Raw genomic sequence first — 21743 nt, forward strand, 5'->3', positions numbered from 1 at the left:
CAATATTAGCATCTTCCTCATGTAGTGCATAAATTAAGCAAAGTAATATACACAAAGTATGGTATCTGGAATCTAGTAAACACTAATGATAATAATTACTTTACTGGTAAGTAAAAAAAAACTGTCTGAAAAAGTATAAAGAGCTACTTCAATATAACATTATCACTAGGAACACAGAAACCACTAAACAAGAAATCTCCATATGTTGAACACTGATGTATTAGCATCTATATGTTTCCCTGTGACTTCATTTTGCAAATGAAATTTTCACTTAACTCTGTCTTTGAACACTGTAAACATGCAAGTTGTATTTCTAAGATAAAACATAAAGAGAATTTATGAGTGTTGTTATGTTTGAAAATTGTTCCCCTAAAGTTCATATGCTATGATATCTGATACAACTCTTTTGAGAGCTAGGGTCTTATAAGAGGTGAATAGATTATGTGGTTCATGAATGGATTATTATTACTGTTCAGTAGGTCTGTTGCTGAAAGACTAAATTTGTTATAAAAACGAAATGAGCCTTGTCTTTCCTCTTTCCCTCATTTTGGTTATAGGATATTGAAGTACTTGAAGTACTAATATGAACCCCAATGTTGACATTGCAGCCTCTAGAATGGTATGAGATAAAATACAATTCTAGAAATTACCCAGTCTCAAGTATCCCATCATGGCAGTACATGGAAACTAAAACAACCATCTTTAGACAGATGAAAAGTATTGCAAAGATTTAGTGACTGTGATGGTTTGTATATGTTTGATCCAAGGAGTGGCACTATTAGGAGGTGTGGCCTTGTTGGAGTAGGTGCGTCACTGTGGGTGTGGGCTTTAAGACCTTCTTTCTAGCTGCTTGACAGCCAGTCTTTTAGTGATCTTCAGATGAAGATGTAGAACTCTCAGTTCTTCTTGTGCCATGCTTGCCTGGATGCTGCTATGTTCTTGCCTTGATGATAAAGGACTGAACCTCTGAACCTATAAGTCAGCCCCAATTAATTATTATCCTTATAAAAGTTGCCTTGGTCATGGTGTCTGTTCACAGCAGTAAAACCCTAAGACAGTAACTATAATTATAAAAGGACTGAAGTTAGAGAAATATAGTTTCAATTTAAATAATATGAAGAAATTTGTTAATATTTGAAATTATTACAATACAAGTATAAAACAAAATAAAACCAAAAAAAAAAAAACCCAACCAAAAACAACCTGATTGGAAAAATAAGCTCTATGGCCCTGAAAGATTATGTATCAGAGGACTTTATAGAAGAAATGTATTCATTAGATATGAGATTTGGGTAGTGATGTTTAAAATTTCTTCTCGGGCTGGTGAGATGGCTCAGTGGGTAAGAGCACCCGACCGCTCTTCCAAAGGTCTGGAGTTCAAATCCCAGAAACCACATGGTGGCTCATAACCATCCGTAACAAGATCTGACGCCCTCTTCTGGAGTGTCTGAAGACAGCTACAATGTACTTACGTATAATAAATAAATAAATAAATAAATAAATAAATAAATAAAAGGTATTATAAAAAAAAAGAAAGAAAGAAAAAGAAAAGCCGCATGGACACTTTTTTTTTAAAAAAAAAATTTCTTCTCATTTCTAAATACAATCACATTGGAAATTAGATTTCAACATCCAAATTCTGAGATGAAATAGTTTATAGAATCAAAAAATTGTATTGACTCCTGTTGACTGGATACATATGTTCAGGACGCCTGATTGACATTTCTTCATAAATGTTTGACAATAGTTTAAGTTCAACAATAAATAGATGGATAGATATCCCCCTCCCTGCACACATACATAAACATACACACTGGTGAAAATTACAAAGGAATTATTCAATTTGTGACTAAAGGCTGGGTGTGGTGGTGCACACCTTTGATCCCAGTACTAGAGGGGCAGATACAGGCAAATCTTCATGAGTTCAAGGCCAGCCTGGTCTACATAGTGAGCACCAAGGCAGCCAGAGCTACATAGTAAGACCTCAGAAGCTGTCTGACATGAAAACTAAACTCAGATACTCTGAAAGAGCAGTATGTGTTTTAACAACTAAACCATTTGTCCAGTCTGTTTTTCTGTCTCTCCACACCCCCTCATCCAAACTCTTCTAACTTGAGACAAGGTTTCTCTATTGATCCAGAGTTGGTGTTGCTCAAACTCATTAGGTAGCCCAAGGTGGTCTCAACCTTGTAGCAATCTCTCTGCTTTAGCTTCTAAATGTTTGGATTATAGGCATACAGTCCCATATTTTGATTTGAGTGATTTTTTTAAAGCATAAATTTCATGTGTCTTTGTTTACATCTTTTTTATATAAGGCTATATATATACCTTATTGCTTTGAAAAACACCATTATGTCCAGAGAATATTATTAGAAACGTATCTCTAACATGTCTTTTGTTTGTTTGTTTGTTTACTTGTTTTTTTCAAGACAGGGTTTATCTGTGTAGCCCTGGCTGTTCAGGAACTCACTCTGTAGACCAGGCTGGCCTTGAACTCAGAAATCCACCTGCCTCTGCTTCCCAAGTGCTGGGATTAAAGGTGTGCGCCACCATGCCCGGTGCTCTAACATGTCTTATTCCTAGACATTTCACATTAGTTTGCCATTTAGTAGTTGCTTTAAAATTACCATTGCTTATTCTCTTATATGTCTATCAAAGTGTAAATAGTATGGCATTTTCAACAGTACAATATTTACATCCCAAATATATTTTTCTTTTGTTTTGTGAGTATTATTTCCAAGTTTAGTTTCTCAGTGAAATTTATTAAATAAACCCAAGACCTAAATTATGGAATTATCAATAAGCCCAGGACTCATAGTTATGCAAAACACTGAAAATGTAAGTCTATCTAATATATGATAACTTACATGGTTTGTTTTAATATAGTCCTTTTATTTACAAAATAATAGTTATTGTAGGATATTTAATAATTCCATAAAGAAAAAAATAAGGCGCACACACACACACACACACACACACACACATAATCTACTCTTCTTGTACATTTTAAACAATTTATTTACTTATTGTACATTAGTATTTGCTTGCATGTATGTCTGTGTGAGGGTGTCAGATTCCTGGAAATGGAGTAGCAGAGAGTTAAGATGCTAAGTGGGTGCTGGAAATTGAACCTGCCTCCTCTGGAAGAGGACCCAGTGTTCTTGCCCGCTGAGCCATCTCTCCAGTTCCCTACTGTTATTATTTTAATCAGCAATCTAAAAATATCACCATGGCTTCTTTCTGAATATGCTACCATAAATCTCTCTATGTGGCTAAACATATAGATATACAAATAAATGATTTCACACAAATGAGATTATTACATGTATTATTCTATATCATGTTTTCATTTAACATATTTTAAGCTCTTTTCATGCAAATAAATATAGGGATTTATCCCTTATGAACTTATAGCAAACAATTCTTCCTGTCTGTTCATATCCTTTGCTTAACAAAATCATATTATATAGTTTACATAATCTAAGTGACTGAGATAAACATGCAAGTTTTTCTCTACTGGGCATGTGGCAGAGAACCAATTGGTTGACCCAGGCCTGAAAAATAACAGTTCTCCTATGACCTTACATGCTTCCTAAGTATAGGCACAAGGCACTATGTTCCATCCCCAATACCAAAAAGGGAAAAATATTTATGGTTAAGATATTATGAACTGAATTTTCTTGCAGCCATTTACATTATCTATAAGAAGGAAACCATTAGCAATAAAACCCAAGGCCAAAGTATATTTTAAAAAAAGCATAGGTAACAAAAGATGGACACATGGAGAGAACACTTTTATATATTGAGCCTTGAATGCATCAAATGTCATCATTTGTATGGACTATATACAAAAAGATATGAAGTTCATAAAAATGGAAGCACAATTTTACCCATAGTAAGAAAATACAATATACATAGCACCTTATTTTGAAATCTTAATGTTTATTTACAGAAAACATGGGCAGGATAATATGAGGAGGAAGGTATATTCAACATTATATATATATATATATATATATATATATATATATATATTCATTTGAAAAATTTTTAAGTAAATACCATTTTAAGAAATGAAGTAGGTATCAAAAAGGTTACAGTTTGAATTATTTTGAAATAGTGTTAAGAGCCTTACCTGACCACAAACCAGAAGATGTGAACACATGGGATTTTAAACACAATGAATTTTGTTAGGTGGTAGATTTCTGAGGTATGGGTGTATACATTTTGTGTATTCCTGTGCAATTTGATTCAGTTTAATTGTGAACTTTTGATTTTACCTAATTTTGGAGCAATGAAATTAATACATATGTGTAAATGTGAAATTTTCCTCATGCTCTATTTGTAATGTATTTATTATGAAAGAACAAATATCATCTAACAGATTTCCCCTTTGAAAGATAATTCTAATTTGCTTTCTTTCAGAGTTCTGAATAAAATTCATGGCTACATAATATTCTGTTATAAAATAACACATTTGAATTGCAGGTTATTTCTCCTATGTCAATACATTTCTAGACTTTTTATTTTAGTTCTCACTAGTTTTAAAATTCATTGTCATGCTAATACAAAGTATAATTTTAAAGGCACACTGAAGGGCTGAAAAAAGATTTCAAGGCCAAATAGGAACAATTTTTTAATACCTAGTATTACAGTTAAAACACAACTGACCTTTCCAACAGATAATTTAGAGCCAATGATTACCAAATGTTATCTTGTCCCTGACAAGTTCTCAATAATTTGAGAACATGTACTTTATGGATTCTGCTACTTCAAAACCCATAAAAATATCTCGTAAATAGCAATATCAAATCTTTTCACATCTACATTGTATCTCCAACAATCTAATCCTCTATGCATTTTTCCCCCTGAGTTATCATTGTCTTGCTTGCTTACAAGAAAAGGCTACACGGATTATTAGTTTCTTGGATTCCTGATGTTCTAACTGACTACTGCCAGGGTTGTCATAATACTAGCTGTAGGGATACAGTTTATATGATTCTTGTTAAGAGGAGAGAAAATACCCACACAAAGCTGTTCCATAGTAATGGTGGCTTCTTCCCTTTAGAGTAGAATTATTGCTATGTAGAGAAGGATGATAGCCAAGCAGAAAGATTTCCCTTAAACCAACCTTAGCCTTAGGTCTGTGTAGTTCTTCTAGCCATTGGGAATCAGCCAAATGGGAAAATATTTTCTCATAATTTCCATTTATGCATACAATTTTGTGAGGTCTTATGATTTTAGTGGAATGAATTCAAATAATCAATTTAAGGGTACTTTCAGTTATGAGGTGGCCCACAAAATACTACTGTATAGACCAGAGTACAAAAATAATTGTAATGTATCTAATAGTAAATTTGCAAACCACACAATCAACATTCCAACTGCTACTTCCATGGAAACCGTGAGCACACACACACACACACACACACACACACACACACACATATAAATAGTTTTCCTTTTCCTTATGTTTGTTTCACATAGCCTCATGAAAGAGTCAGCGAAGGCCAATAAAACAGGGACTTCAACTATCCTTGCTTCAATAAGAACATTTAATATATATATGGACTTTCCTGTGAAATTAAATTTGATTATTGGGCTCATTTATAATGAAAACTTTAAAACACCATTGCTTTGAGCTTAATGCTTTAAAACTCAGAAACAGATACTCAGGTAAAATAAACACATCTTTAACTTTTTCAAAAGTGATGAAGGTTAGGGTATGTTTTATTGCTCCCAGCAATTAACTTCCATGCAGTTATAAAAGCACTTAAATAGACAGCCATAATAGCTCTAAGATGTCATTGGCTTATCATTCCTACTACCTATTTTGACCTTTTCTCAACTGAGAAATTAATGTTTAACTTACCTTAGACACTCCAAGAGAATTGGCATAGATTATTGAAATAAAAATTCAAATAAAACTTCATCACTAGACTGTGAGCTTGTGTAAGATGGTAACAAAGTTGCCTTCTTCATATTCAAACTGTCTTCAGCATTTTGGAATTCTTCATGACACCAAATAATACATGTTTACTGAATTCTACATATTCCACACATAGCAACACAACATCAAAATATTTTTCTTTAATATTCATACAGGTAATACCTCTACAATAAACCAAAATATTTTAAGAAATGTATAGGTTCACTGGTAATTAGGAAGAAAATAAATTCATAAATTTATATGGCTATATGTTTTCATATAACAATATATTTTGATAATTTTTCATGAATCAAAACAAAATAGGCTGTCTTCCATAGTATAGTGAACAAGAAATTTTAATTTTTTTTTGAACAGTTTCTTAGGTATCACAGGCTGAACTCAAACTCACATAGCTTGAGATGACTTTGGAATACTGATCTTTCTGCCTCCACCTCTCAAATGCTTGTATGGCTGGAAGCATCACTGCACCCAGTATTAATTAACTTTTTTGTTTGTTTGTTTGTTTGTTTGTTTGTTTTTTATCGAGACAGGGTTTCTCTGTATAGCCCTGGCTGTCTTCGAACTCACTTTGTAGACCCAGGCTGGCCTCGAACTCAGAAATCCGCCTGCCTCTGCCTCCTGAGTGCTGGGATTAAAGGCGTGCGCCACCATGCCCGGCATATTAATTTATTTTTAATTGTCAAATAATTGTTTATATTTGGGGTAGTACAATGTGATGTGTTAATCACTGTAAACACTGTAGAAAACGTCAATAGAGCTGTATCATCTCACCAGTTTATTTTGTAGTAAGGACCATAAATCTATTCTTTATGTTAAAACATTTAAAACACATAAAATCTAGTAGTAATTTTTGACAAAAGTTATACTTTCAAAAGAATCTATAACTCCCCTGCCTGCACTGTTATGTGATACATCTTGGGCAGTATATAATTTCTCTCACATCATGGGCAGCGATGACAGTTAAGTATTGAGAAAAAGTTGAATTTCTTATGCTGGCTCAGCTCCAGCAATAAATCCACCATTACTCTTTGGAAATGGGACACACCCCAGCTATCTCTTTTTTATGAACTTTGCCCCTTGGCCATCTGGATCATATGTAGGGATCTCAATTAGGGATCTCATAGTAAGTGAATAAGATAGGTCTATTCCTACAGACTAAAGATGCTAAAAAGTGCCAAAACCCTAAGGCGGTAGATTTCAGACTTGGCTGAAACGACTAATATCCAATCCCAAATGCCCAGGGAGCTCTCTCAGGATGAACGGAAGAGCCTCAAAATCATCCCTGTCAAAATGCTTCTTTTGAACTGCCGTTAGCAGCATTAGTAAATAAATGTCTAAGCGAAACTGCACCGAAGTCGGGCGTGCCTCGGAGTTTTGGCACCCAGCTGCTCCTGCGCACGTCCTAGACTCCTCCCCTCCGCAGGCTAGATACCGCCCTTATTCCCACTACTTCCGGCCTCGACTAAACACCCTCGACACGCTTGCGCCATTTTGACAGGCTGCTCCCGCATTAGTAATCAGAAGATTGCCTCTCTGGGACCGCCCCCCCCGCCACCTCTCCGCCCCGCCCACGCTTTAACCGGCCGGCCGCGAAATCTCGCGAGGTTAGGTGCGCGTCGGTATTTTGCGGGCTAGTAGCTTTCCCTGCAACTGTAATTGCCGCTGCGGGAGAAATTGGAGCTGCTGTCGCTGGCACGCCCGCTGCCTGCTCTCCGGGACGGAGAAGCGCCACAGCCTCTTCTCTAGCGCTCTCCATACACCTAACGCCCCGGGTCGCTGGCTACTGTCCCAGACCCACTGCAGCCACCTCAGGCAGTCGCTCCGCAGGTCATCCTCTTAGCCCAGCAACCGAAGGTGGTCCCAGGTCCCTAACCGACGTCTCACTCCACGTCATCTGTGCCCTCCTCAGTGTTGCCCGGGACCCACCTCTCCACACTCTTAACTGACGAGGAGGAGACGCTCCGAATCACCCTTTCTCTAGGCGGAGCCGGCCCCCTCAACCGCGGGTGTGTCCTATAAATGGCGTCGGAAAGCGACACCGAGGAATTCTATGATGCCCCTGAAGATGTGCACCTGGGGGGCGGCTATCCTGTAGGGTAAGTACCAGAAGCCCGGGCCCAGAGCTCGGACATCCTTGTCTCCTGCTTCTCCCTCATCTCCCTAAGCTCCTTTCCCCAGTCCGGCTGTGTCCGCCACCGCTGTTCCTCTTAGTCTCACTTGGACACCTCAGAACCCAGACCTGGGACTTCTTAGGGCAGGATGAGTTGGAAGAGGGAGAGGGAATCCTCCTTCACCTTTTTCCCTAGTGAGTGGCTCGGGGACTCTTTCAGAACCCTTTTCTTGGCTTAGCCAGCCCCTTGAGTGGATGGCATTTGTGCCTCAGAGGCAGCGATTTGTATTTGCGGGGTTCAAAGCTTACCTTTCCAGCATCTGTTTTGGCCCTCGGGGACCAAAAGGAGCGGTAGCAGGACAAATTGAACTTGCCTGGCTTCTCTCTCTCTCTCTCTCTCTCTCTCTCTCTCCCTCCCTCCCTCCCTCCCTCCCTCCCTCTAGCTTACCTATATTCATTTCCAAAGTGACTGTAACTCGACCCTATTTGCCATTAACCTTTTCTTTTGCATAAAAAAACGAAGCGGGGAACTGGGGGAAAGGCAGGTATTTAGTTAAGGAGGTCCTCCAGCCTGCGCATGTGTTCAACATCAGCTGTGTTTTACTGAAATAGCACTTTACTGTGAGCCAGAGGAAATTGTAGACAAGATCCTTAGCATTAGGGGGAATGCTGTGGTCTGAAAGGGCAGCTGGACAGAAATGTACACAGCCGAGTACAGATCTACAAACAAGTGCTGAGTAATATGGTCCTTGCAAGGAGAGCCAGCCCAGCTTGCTGCCTTTTCTCTCATTTTGCAAGATGTTTTACTGGTGATTAATATGGCTAGCTCTGAGTAGGAAGTTCACTAGTAGGAAAGCTTCTCTGACCAGGATTTGGACTTAACTTATTTTACTCCCCTTCACGTTTCAGAGTGAAAATACAGTTTAAAATTATTTCACAAACTCTTCTCCTGGCATGTCTGTAACTAGAAGCACTGAAATGTAGTCTCCAGCTATAAGAATTTGAAAAGTGAGTGGTAAAATGTGTATGTTCGTGTATGATGCTCAGAGTTGGACTCTTAGTTTTTAGAGTTACCCTGTGGAAGAAACACTCTGATAGAAATAAAGTGACAAGTACATTCTAGAAGGGATTTCAAAAATCTGCTATGTATTGTATACACTATATTCCCCAAAGTTTTAGCAACAAGATCAGAAAGAAATGTATGTTGGTAGATTACTAATGTGTGTGTTTCCAGGAAGCTGTCTGTCACTGTTGTGACATTTGGGGATGGTAGTGATCTGCCTTGAGATAGCCCTGAATCGCCCTAACATTCAGTATCTGATCCAGATTCGGAACTCAGTAGGACAGGATAGAAAAACGCATTTGGATTTTCAAATACAATGGATTCTCCGGAAATAAAGTCTCTGTGTGGCGTTTTCTTCAAAGTAATAAACTGTCAGTTCTGGATAAGTGAGGGAATAAAACACTCAGTAAGCACTTATGGCTTGCTTGGTTTTATTTTTTCTTTCTTTTCTTGTTTTAAGTTGGGAAGGAGAAATTATCATTTTCACTATTGTTAGCGATTCAGTGTCATGGGGCTATTGTTTTTTTTTTTCCTCATTGAATAAAGTAAGTTTACTCTAGAAAGAACAGTTATTTCAGGACCTCTGTAAATTGTTAGTTCAGTACCTGACACAGAGAATGTATTCCAATATGAATTCTTCTCTTTTATTTCTTGGCATTGTATCTGTTCATTTTATAGAGTGCTTACTGCAGGAGGAAGTATACAGAACTTAGAACTGTTTTACTTATTTGAACCCAGTGAGTCATTGTGAGAGAATTGATAGGCACTCGTTTCCCCCTGGGATGATAGAGCTCTCAACTTTATAGTAGGTGAAAAGTTTGTTTCTTTTAAAAGTCCTATGGGTCCCAGCTTCCTAAATTTAACTCTAGCTTACCCCCAAACTGAGCATGTTGGATATATCTATGGATAAAATGACAAGATTTATTTTTTTGGATTCTATGTCCTCCTTCCTACTGTATTAGTGAGAGAATTGGAAGAAAATACACTTCTCTGGAGAGTTGGACCTGAGAACAGTTAGTAATATTGAGAAAGCAGAAAGGGGGAGAATTTGTTTATATTTTCCTCCATCCTCTGTGGCATATTTTAAGGTACTGTGAGCAGACTTAGCTTGGCAGCTAACAGCTTAAAAAAACCCAGTGACAAATTGTGATTTCGGAAAACAGGTGGCATCACCACTAGCTGGTTGATCATACTAAATGGCTTCTGTTCCTTGACATGAACCAGAGTGGTTCATATAAGCTCTAAGAGGCTAATTGAGGGATTTGGGCCACTTGAAGAAATGCTTCTTCATGTTTGTGTGTTTGGGAATATATAGAGCATTTTACCAAACTGTACTAAATTGAGTACACACACTTGAGAGACGCCTCATATTTTGTTAATCAGCAGAATCCAAATATACAGTCTGTTTCCTAATATTGATTTATTACTTATATTTCTTATTTATTTATTAATCTATATTTTCAGAGCTAATTTAATAAGCAGTCCAGTTATTAGAGTTTGAGTCCAGTGCAGTTCTGTTTCCACTATCACAGAGCATGTCTTACCCAGTTTGTAATGTGTACATTTGTGATGATTTCTTTTGATTGGTACTTCCTGCATTTTTACATATATGATCTTAGAGAAGTTAAATATATTGTTCTAGGAGAAACAACTTGCAAGCAACAGAGCTAGCATTTGAAACCAGCTCACCAAACACTAGTGCAGTGTTTATTCTAATACACCATAGCTGTGTAAAGGGATCTTCCCCGAGTAGATCCCAGAGTAAAATGCTTTCGTAGCAACCTTCTAAATTGAATTGATATGTCTATTTCCAAACAGCAGACCAAACCTTTAGTTCTCTTGGCTATGAATTCCAAGTTTCTCTTTCAAGAACCTATATTTTTTGTTTTATTATGTAGGACTTTTATAATGCCATTTTTACATCTAGAAACGGCACTTAGTTGAACATTTCCCAAAATGTTATGAAAACTAAAGCACATAGTGAGAAAGTGGCTTATCCATGATACCATAGTGAATTAATTACAAAACTCTATTAGCTCAGTTTCATAATGTGGCATTTTTCTGCTCTGCTGCTTAATACAGCTGGAGAGAGAGGAGAGACCGAGGTGTAGTAGAAAAGAGTCCAACACTGTGAGTCATCTCATTTCCTCAACTTTAAATTACATTTTGAGAACCCTTTGAAATTTAAATGTTGTCATTGTATTGAGATTTAGTAGTATATGCTTTTATTGATAAACTTTTGTTCTTTGAGACATCTATAGGTATTCTTGTGTGTGTGTGTGTGTGTGTGTGTGTGTGTGTGTGTGTGTGTTGTGTTATTTTTGTTTTCATTGTATTGACAAATGAATCTAGGATCTGATGCAAACTAGATCCACTGTAACACTGAACAGCGTTCCCAGCCTATGTTTTGTTTTGTTTTTATTTTAATGTGTATCTGCTAAGCTGCCCAGGCTGGCCTTGAACATTGTGGCCTGCCTCAGCTTCCTGAATAGCTGGACTTACTAGCCTGCTCCACCAGACCTGCCTTACATGTTTTTATAACCTTTTCTTTTAACAAACATTGATGGCTTCAATACATGCATGGTTCAGAATCCACAGATTTGAAATTACTTACTGCTTAAATTATGTATGAGTTGAATGCCTCTCCCAACTGTGAATTATACCTATATATTCTAAAGGGCTGCAACTGAGAAGATTTTTTTTTTATAAAAATGAATGTAATATTTACTACATTGTTTTTTTAGTGACAGCCAAAATCCTAGACTTCCTAGGTCTTGGGTCTTAGGATAAAATAATGCATGCTTAGAATAGGAGTTAACTAGACATAATTTGGCTCAGCCTGCCCATTTAGTTGAAAGTGAAACCTAGACTTAGAGAAGGAAGTGACACATTACTTTGTAGTTGAAGCTAAAATTTAGGTCTTTTGATCCCTTATCTATGTGATGTTGCCACATTTGAATGGACAGAGAATTATAGCAAGTAGCTATGCTACAGATTTTTGGCACATAACTTAAGTCATACCACGAAGGTGGTCTGTTTCTGTTTCACACAGTTTTCATGCTTTAGCTCTCAAAAGACATTGACTGTTGCAGCATTCTAACTATGGCTCATTCATTTCCTTTAAGTCAGAATGAAAACCAATGATTGAATAGCTTATCTATGACAGGGAACATGTAGTTTCGTTTCGTTTCTAGGGGTCTCATTAGTGTTAACAACAAACCACCACGTGTAGGTTAGAGTAATGGTAACATATGGACTAAATAATGAAACAGAGACAAAGCATCTAGAAGAGTTGTTAGGTCTAGCGGAGCATAGTGGCCCGGTTACACCTGATATCCACATAGAGAAATTTTAAAAGGCAACCCCCCCAAAACCAAAATTGTTAAGTCTGAAAACATCCCTTTATTGAAAACTCCGTTTTCTCACTTTACTTAGACATCAGAAGCATATCACCCCAAAATAAAAATTTATATTTGTTTTTGCTTGGTGGTGGTGGTGGTGGTGGTGGTGGTGGTGGTGGTGGTGGTGGTGGTGGTGTATGTGTGTTGACATTGTCTTAGTATATAGCCTCAAATCCTCCTGTGTCAGCATCACCAGTGCTGGGATTGTAGGCCTGTTCCACTACACCCACCTCAGCACACATTTTTATTTTCAAAATATTAGTGTGTTATAAATTTAGGAAAAAAAAATACTTGTAAATGGCTGTTTTAGCTTGGTATAGTAGCATGCTTCTAATTCAGTACTTGAGATGGAGGCATTGAGGATCAGGAGTTAAAGCTCATCTTCAGTTGTATGGTGAGTTTCAGGCCAGCCTTGGCTACATGAGAATCTGTCAAACCACTTTAAAAAATGGTTGGTTGTTCCTCAGTTGGTATTCAATCATAGATGATATTGATTTCTCTTGGCTCTGTAGATTGATAGAAATATATTCACCAGTGCAGTTTTAACATACTCATGTAACATACTGACGTAGGGAAAAACCTTCTACATATTAATTAGTAAATTTAGCTTCTAAATTTAGTGACCTCCAACTGTCAGTTGGTGACTCATGGAGATAGGACAGTTGGTAGCAATATGGCAATTGGGAGACTTAATTTGAATCCTTAAAAAATAATGTAAGTTGAAAACTTTATCTTATGATAACTTATTTCATAAAATAAGACATAAAACATGATTTTCTAAAAATGTTAAAAACAGACATGGTGTATGCCTGTAATATTAGTACTTGAGGAAATGGAGACAGGAGAATCATGAGTTCAGGACTAATTTAGGCTGTATACCATGTTCCAGTTTCAAAAAGACAAAGCTAAAACAAAGTAAAATATTACAAACAAGTAGTTATTGGTTAAGCTCAGGGGTAGTCTTTTTCTCTAATTTCCAATTCTTTATTTTTCTACTTTTGTTGTTTTTTGGTTGGTTGTTTCTCAGACAAGGTCTTTTTTTTAATTCTATGAAGGTAAAAAAGTGACACTTTATTTTTATTTTATTTATTTAATTTTTATTTATTTACTTAACATCCTGCTCAATATCCCCCCTCCCAGTGGTCACCCTATTCTCCTATGAGAGGATGGGGCCTCCTCTGGTTATCCCCTCACCCCCACACATTAAGTCTGTGAGGCCTAGGTGCATCCCCTCCCACTGAGGCCAGACAAGGCAGCCCAGCTAGAAGGCAACAGCTTTTGGGACAGCCCCTGCTCCAGTTGTTTGGGAGCCACATGAAGCTGCACATCTGCTGCATATGTACAGAGAGGCCTAGGTCTAGCCCAGGTATATTCTTTGATTGGTGGTTCAGAGCCCCAAGCGACCAGGTTAGTTGACTCTGTTGGTCTTTCTGAGGAGCTCCTATCCTCTTCTGGGGCCTGCAATCCTTCCTCCTATTCTTCCATAAGAGTCTCCAAGTCCATCCAGTGTTTGGCTGTGGATGTCTGTATCTGTCTTAGTCAGCTGCTGGGTGGCACCTCTCAGAGGACAACCATGCTAGACTCCTGTCTGCAAGCATAGCAGTGTCATTAGTAGTGTCAAGGATTTGTGCTTACCCATGGGATGGCTCTCATGTTGGGCCTGTTATTGGTTGGCCATTCCCTCAGTCTCTTATCTATCCCCTGTCCCTGTATTTCTTGTAGACAGGATAAATTTTGGGTCAGAGGTTTGTGGGTAGGTTGGTGTCTTTATTGCTCCACTGGGGTTTCTGCGTGGTTACAGGAGTTGGCCCATTCAAGTTCTGTATCCCTAATGTTATGTGTCACAGCTAAGGTCTCCTCCATTGGTTCTTGGGTGCCTCCATTATTCCAGGTCTCTGCCAAGTCCTGGAGATGCCCCGCACCTCCCCACCTTGGTCAGTTAGACATTTCTATTCATTCTGATGGCCATTTGGCCATCTCTTCTGTCCCTCCCCACACCTGATCCTGAACCCCCTTTTCACCTCCACATCCTCTCTCCCACCCAGTTCCCTTACTCCATCTGCCTTTTTATGACTATTTTATTCTGTTTTCTAAGTGAGATTTAAGCATTCTCACTTGTGTCTTCCTTCGTGTTTAGCTTCTTTAAGTATGTGCAGTCTAGTGTGGGTATCCTGTATTTTATGGATAATATTCACTTATCAGTGAATATATAGCATGCATGTCCTTTTGGGACTGGGATACCTCACTCAGGATAATATTCTCAAGTTTCATCCATTTGCCTGCAAATTTCATGTCTTTTTTTTTTTTAAATAGCTGAATAGTATTTATTACATTGTGTAGATATACCACATTTTCTTTATCTATTCTTCAGTTAAAGGACATCTAGGTTCTTACCAGTTTCTGACATTAAGAATAAAGGTGTTATGAACATAATTGAGCAAGTGCTGAGACAAGATCTTAATAGGTATAACTGGCCTGGCACTCACCATGCAGAACAGGCTAACTTGAACTCACAGAAATCCTCTTGCCTCTGTCTCCTGAGTACTGAGACTAGTACTCAGCCCCAAAGATAGTCTTTAAAATTGTGTGCACGTGTTTGAAAATGAGAGTGTTCCTGTGGATTCATGTGCTTATGGAGGCTAGTGGTTAATATCAGATGTCTTCCTCAGTCATCCTTTACCTTATATGTTGAGACAGGGTTCCTCACTGCAGTTCTATTATTGGGCAAGTCTAGCTGCTCACAAAGTCCCAGGCAGTGATCTTGTAATAGGATTATAGGTGCATATCAACATACCTGTCTTGTTCTTTTTTTAAAAAGAGATTTATTTATTTTATGTGTATAGATGTTTTTCCTGCATATATGAATATGCAATGCATCTGTGTCTGGTACTTGTGGGGCTCAGAAAAAATCAACAGAAGCCTTAGAACTGGGGTTTCCAGTAGTTGTAAGCGGCTTTGTGGGAGCTGGAACTGAACATGGGTCCTCTGCAAGTGCTCCTAACCACTGAGCCACCTTTCCAGCCCCCCATGCCTATCTTACAAGGGTTTTGGGGATCATCTTAATGCTTGCATGGCAGGCACTTTAGAACTGAGTCCTTTCTCCAGCCCCTCATTGGTAGTTTTATAGAATAGAAAATAGTTTCTGATTTGGGGCATGTAACTCGTGGTGCAACAACCAATATATTCTATTCAGTTCTATTCTCTTCTATTCATTGTTATAACTTGGATAAAGTCTGAAAAATTGGCAAATGAGAGGATTTTTTTCTTCCTTATACTCCTGCTGCAAATTTGGTAACTACTTCCTAGGAGTATAGTGGAAATAATATTAGAAGAGATAGTAGTTTGAGATCATGGAAATTGTGCTGGAGATGGAAGAGGTGAATGTTACCCTAAGCTCTTAATATGGGGACCAGATTGTGAGCTACCTTCTGTGGCCTGGTAGCTGAGGTACAATATATAATTCCTTTGGCTATTTTTGATATAGGGATATACATATATGTAAGAGATTAGTACCTAGTTTAAGCTTTGCTTAAAGTAATAAAATTTGTAGCTACTTTATGATACCCTACTGATATTTTATTCAAATTGATAACCTATGTTTCTTTATTCTGTTTATAGACATCTAAGTTATTTTCCATGATCTTCCTTTCATAAGTTCTGTTCCCCTCTGGCTTTGATATATTTTTCAGTTAAACAGCTAGTTCCTTAATTGGTTGCTTTCTTGATATTCAAAGAGAAATTCAAATTGAACTATCTTTATATTAGTTTGCTCTCATGATATAAAATGGAAGGAAAAGCAACCAAGACACATATTATAGACTTCATATCTTATAGCAACCTTAGTGTTTTTTCATCATAGTCAGTATAGAAATTTATCTCAGTTACTATAGCAACCAGTCTATCAGTTATTCTTCTAGCTGTTTTCCCTTCTCTCAGATACTGGGATTTGTCATATAATTAGGCTCTGGGAATGTGCTTCAGCTCTCAGCATTTTATTACTAGCTGCAAATGTGTCTACCAGTTTACAATTTGGCATTCCATCATTGCTCTCAGGTTCACTAAGCCTTTTTGTGTCCAAACATGTGAACATTTTAAGCATACAGAATTAACATCAAAATGCCCCATGTTCCTTAAACTGGTTTTCTGTTTCAGAGTTAGCCATTGTCTTGAAGGCTGAGTGCATTGCATCACTACCACCCATGCTTATACCTTTGTAATGTCAATGAGAATGAACTCTAACCCAAAAGTAACCATTTAGAAAGGACATTTACAAATAGGATTCCGAATACAGCATCATCACTAAATAGCTGAAATATCTTGAATGAAAGAAAGCACCTTGATTCACCAACTGCTACCAAATAAATAATCTGGCCTTTAAAACAATTATTTTTATAGGCTTTTGAAAGAATGTGTAGTCTGTAAATTAATTTATTTTAATTTGAGAAAATGTTATCTTTCTTTTGCTGCCTATGAATAAGCAAGAAAGGAAACAACTGAATAATCATATGGGTTTTTAAATTTTTCCTATTCACTTAATAAATTTTTGTCTTCTATAAATGTCACAGTTTTGTAACTAAAATAGGTTCAAAATACATACTTATCCTGCTAAAATATGAGAAATGTTTAGAATATTCAAGTTGTTTCTGTTAATACATGGTTCTGGTACTGATTGTTAATGCTGCAAAGTATAGTAGTAATTTCTGATTGTCTTACGGCTGTTCTTTAGAACTGAATGGATTTTAGGTGGTTACTCTTATCAATGATAGTAGCAGTATGGATATTATTTATATATATATAATGACATGTTCCATTTTGTTTTAAAAATAAAAGGAAAATTTTGTTTTAAACAGTGGATATAGAAGAATATACATATGTCTGTGGTATAATATGTTTTGATAATGCATATATTATGTGGTATTTATCTCCATATATTATTTCATTATGATGAAAATTTTAAAAATCCTTAAGAGTTTAAAAACATACAATAGCTTACCATGGTAGCAAACAATCTATGCAGTAGTATACCCAAATTTTTTTTCTTCTAACTAACGTAAAACCCATCTATCAGGCTTGTCATATTCTTCCCTTCCTTCTTCTAAGACTTCTGGTAACCATGACTCTACTCCATCTGTAAGATTTCTATTCCATCTATAAGATTTTCTTACTTGGATTCTATATAAATGGGCTAATGAAATACTTATCTTTTGTGTCTGGCTTATTTCACTAACAAAATGATATCCATTCCCCCAAAAGTGATCATACATGACACACTTTAATCCTTTGATATAACTGAAGAGTATTCTTTTGTGTATATATACCATGTTTCTTTATCCGTTCATCAGCTAATAGACACTTATCTTTCCATTTCTTGGCTATGTGATTAGTGCTACAGTAAGTGGACAGGTACAGGCGTATCTTTTTGGGTGATTGATTTTATTTTCTTTGGATATATAATCAATAATATGCTTGCTGGATTGTATTATAGTTTTGTTTTTAGCTTTTGAGGAAATTGCATGCCATTTTCAGTGATAGCTATACTAATTTACATTCCCATCCTGGATTCTCTTTTCTCCACAACTGAACTAGCATTTGTTATCATTTGTCTTTTTTTGTAATTAACCGTTCTTATTAGAGAGAGGAGATACCTCATTGTCATTCTGATTTGCATTTCCCCAATGATTAGTGCTTTACAGTATACTATTTCTTCTTCCTGTTGGTCATTTGTTTATATTCTTTTAAGAAATTTCATTTAGGTCTCATGGTCATTTTTTATTAGATCATTAAGAATTTTATTTTGTTGTTAATTCAAGTTATTTATACATTCTGATCATTAACCTTTTGTCATGTGTATACTTTTTATTTTTCCTATTTTATAAATTATCTTTATTGTTTCATTTGCTGTACAGAATCTTTAAGTTAATAAAATCCTATCTAAAAAATACATTCATCTACTGTTCTTTTATAGTCTTCATACCTATAAAAATCATTGCTTGTGCCTCTGTACCTTAAAGTGTTTTCTCTATTCTGTGTTCTAGTAGTGTCAGTTTTCAGTTTTATATTTAGGTCTTTAATCTATTTTTAGTTGTTTTTTGTAATTGGTAAGAGATATGAGTCTAATTTCATTCTTCTACATTTGAATATGTGATTTCTCCAAATCTATTTATTGTCCTTTCTCCAATTCGTGTTTTTAGCACTTTTTTTGTCAATGATAGTTGGGAGTAAATATGTGAGTTTTCTTCTAGGGTCCTGTTCTGTTCCATTCCATAGTCTCTTTATACCATTGTATGCTGTTTTACTTATAATAGCTCTGTAGTTTGTTTTGAAGTCAGACAGTGTGATGCTTCCTAATTTGTTGCTTATGCTCAGGACTCTTTGAATGTTTGTGTAGTTGTGCATGCACAGTTATATATGAACTTATTTTGTACTTATTTGTTGTTAATGCAATCATCTTGCCTCAGGCTCCCAAGTGTTGGGATCATAGAAGCAGACCATCATACTTGGCTCCATGGGAACTTTATAATGATTGTTTTTTTTTCCTTGTTTTATAAAGAATGCCACTGATATATTAGTAAGGATTACACTGATTATGCAGACCATTTTAGTATGGACAATTTAGCACCATCAATTCTTAAAGCCATGAACATCAGAAATTTTGTTTCTTAAACAGCAATGTATTATAATTTTTTTTGAGACAATGTATTATAATTTTTTTTTAACTCAGAAATCCACCTACCTCTGCCTCCCAAGTGCTGGGATTAAAGGTGTGCGCCACCACTGCCCGGCATATTATAACTTTTATTGTAGAGTTAGTTTGAAGTGTGTTGGTGTTTGTTTGTGTGTCTCTGTTGAGGTAGTTTGGTCATAGTGTATAGCTGAAGATGGCCTTGAACTTCTAGCTTTCTGACACTTTCCAAGTTTTGGGTTACAGACAAAACCACATGCCCCACTTAAAGAACTCTTTCAACTCTGTACTTAAATTTGTTCCTAGGTATTTTTTGTAACTATTGCAAGTGAAATTGCTTTATTTCTTTTTCAGATAGTTCACTCCTAATATCTAGCAACACAACTGTTTATTGTATATTTGTTCTTTTTGAGACTAGGTCTCACATAAGCCAGGCTGGCTTTGAATGTAGCTGAGGATGATGTCAAATCTTTGGTCCTACTAAGATTATGGGTATATGGCACGATGTCCAGACAGTTCAATGGAGTTTAGCCTTTAGCTAGATGGTGGTAGCACATGCCTTTAATCCCAGCACTTAGGAGGTAGAGGTAGTCTGTTCTCTGTGAGTGGAAGGCCAGTCTCGCCTACAGAGTGAGTTGTAAAATAGCCAGGTCTACACAGAGAACCCTGCCCCAAAAACCCTAATAATAATTAAATAATAATAATAACAATAATAATAGTAGTAGCATCAGTAGTAGAAGTAATAAATTAAACTTTAATATATTGAATGCACTTTTCAAAAAATATTTATCTTTCCAAGTTAGAAGGTTATTATAGTACAACTTGTCAGTTTATTCTTTTAGTTGTGAAGTTACTAGTTCGTCCTGATTTCAGTTTTTAATTTAAATCATGTTCTGCGAGGTTTCATTTAAATACTAGTATATCCTATCCAAACCATTTTGAATTTTGATAAAATTGTTCTCTGAAAACCTTTAATTTCACAAATGTGCTTAGGCACAGAAAATTTCACTTTTGCCAAAGAGCCCTCGACCTTTTATTTTTAAAAGAAAGGGCACTTAACCTTTAAAAGTGTAGAGTAAAATTTCATATTAGTGAACTATTCTTTTTCTTTTCTCGTATCACTCAGACTAGCCTTGAACTAACTATGTAGCTCTGTGAAATCTCCACTCATTCAACCCCCTTGTCTTCCCTCTTATACACACACACACACACACACACACACACACACACTTTCTCACACACCACACCGCACTCTCTCCTTCAGTCTTTATTTCTCTGCCTTTGTCTCTCTGTCTCTCTATCTCTGTCTCTCACACCTCTCTCTCTCTCTCTCTCTCTCTCTCTCTCTCTCTCTCTCTCTCTCTCACACACACACACACACACACACACACACACACACCACACCACACCACACCACACCACACCACACCACACACCACACTAGTTTTCATAAGAGGAACCAGGAGCTAAGATGAGGACCGTGTTTTGCATTTATGGAACCTGATAATATCCTAATAAATGTTAACAGTGGAATCTTGAAGATGTTGTCAGCTATCCTGTACACATTAATTCCTTATTATCAACTTTATTTTTTATTGTGAATGTGTTCAAAATAAGAAAGAAATGATATGCAAATGGTATACATTTACAAAGAATAATAAGTGGCATAGTATCAACTGATGTTGACTACTTTCAGAGGCCTTTTATTTACATATTCATTTCTTAACATCTTGTAATTCTGCGGGAAGGGAGGTTTATGTGAGGCGAGTAGGTTGATTATTGAGAGATCAGTATGATTAAGTGAGGTGGAACTTCACTAACTTGTGTCATTAGATGAAAAGTGTGTAATGGAGAATGTAAAAGTCTACGTTGAGACCAGCAAGATGCTTACTGCCAAGGTTGAAGACCTGAGTTTGATCCCTAGGTCCACATAGTAAAAGGGGAAAACCCGCTCCTGCAAGTTGTTTTCAGACCTTCATACATGTGACAGACAGACACACACATACACACATACAAACACACGCATACAAAATACATGTAAAAGGTGAAAAGTATAGGTTCCTCTCTACTTTTTGAAAGAAAGAGCATTTTCTGTGTTTTACATGTGATTAGTTAGAATGACAAAGGTAATCCTACCATTTGCATATGTATACTGTTAAAAAATACAAGATAGCATTTTAATTTTCTTCTTATGCATTAATTAATTATTGTCCAGGAGCCAAGTCCAAAGTGACTTTGCTACTGAAAATCTGGAATTCCAGACCCAGCTCACTACCTTTTAAAGAAGATAATCTTTGTTTCCAGGGGAGATCTTACTCAGAGTATGAGCCACCCACTTGAATTGCCAGAGCCTCATCAAAGTCTTATCTGTGCATACTTTTCTCTGTAATTGTTTTATAGATTGCTGTCAGTTGTTTAGTCAGGTATAGTACTATGTTGTGACTTTGTAACTCTAATTCGTTTTTTTTTTTTTTTTTTTTGTTTTGTTTGGTTTTGGTTTTTTTTGTTTGGTTTTGGTTTGTTTTTGGTTTTGTTTT

The 21743-nt window shown here is 36.6% G+C and overlaps 1 protein-coding gene across 3 annotated transcripts in view; it reads left to right on the plus strand.

Annotated features, from left to right (window-relative positions):
* Positions 1-7557: 7557 nt before the first annotated feature.
* Positions 7558-21743, plus strand: part of Wdr44 (WD repeat domain 44) — a 97177-nt gene continuing 82991 nt past the window's right edge. For 2 of the 3 annotated variants that reach the window (XM_029534377.1, XM_029534376.1), the window contains exon 1: positions 7569-8046. In XM_029534377.1, coding sequence (XP_029390237.1) covers positions 7970-8046 — 77 coding nt within the window. In that variant the 5' untranslated portion in view covers positions 7569-7969. Of the gene's footprint in view, positions 8047-21743 lie in introns of all 3 variants that reach the window. The other variant, XM_021187401.1, reaches the window with a different exon arrangement.

This window comes from Mus pahari, chromosome X (genome assembly GCF_900095145.1).
Source record: "Mus pahari chromosome X, PAHARI_EIJ_v1.1, whole genome shotgun sequence".
Classification (NCBI taxonomy): domain Eukaryota; kingdom Metazoa; phylum Chordata; class Mammalia; order Rodentia; family Muridae; genus Mus; species Mus pahari.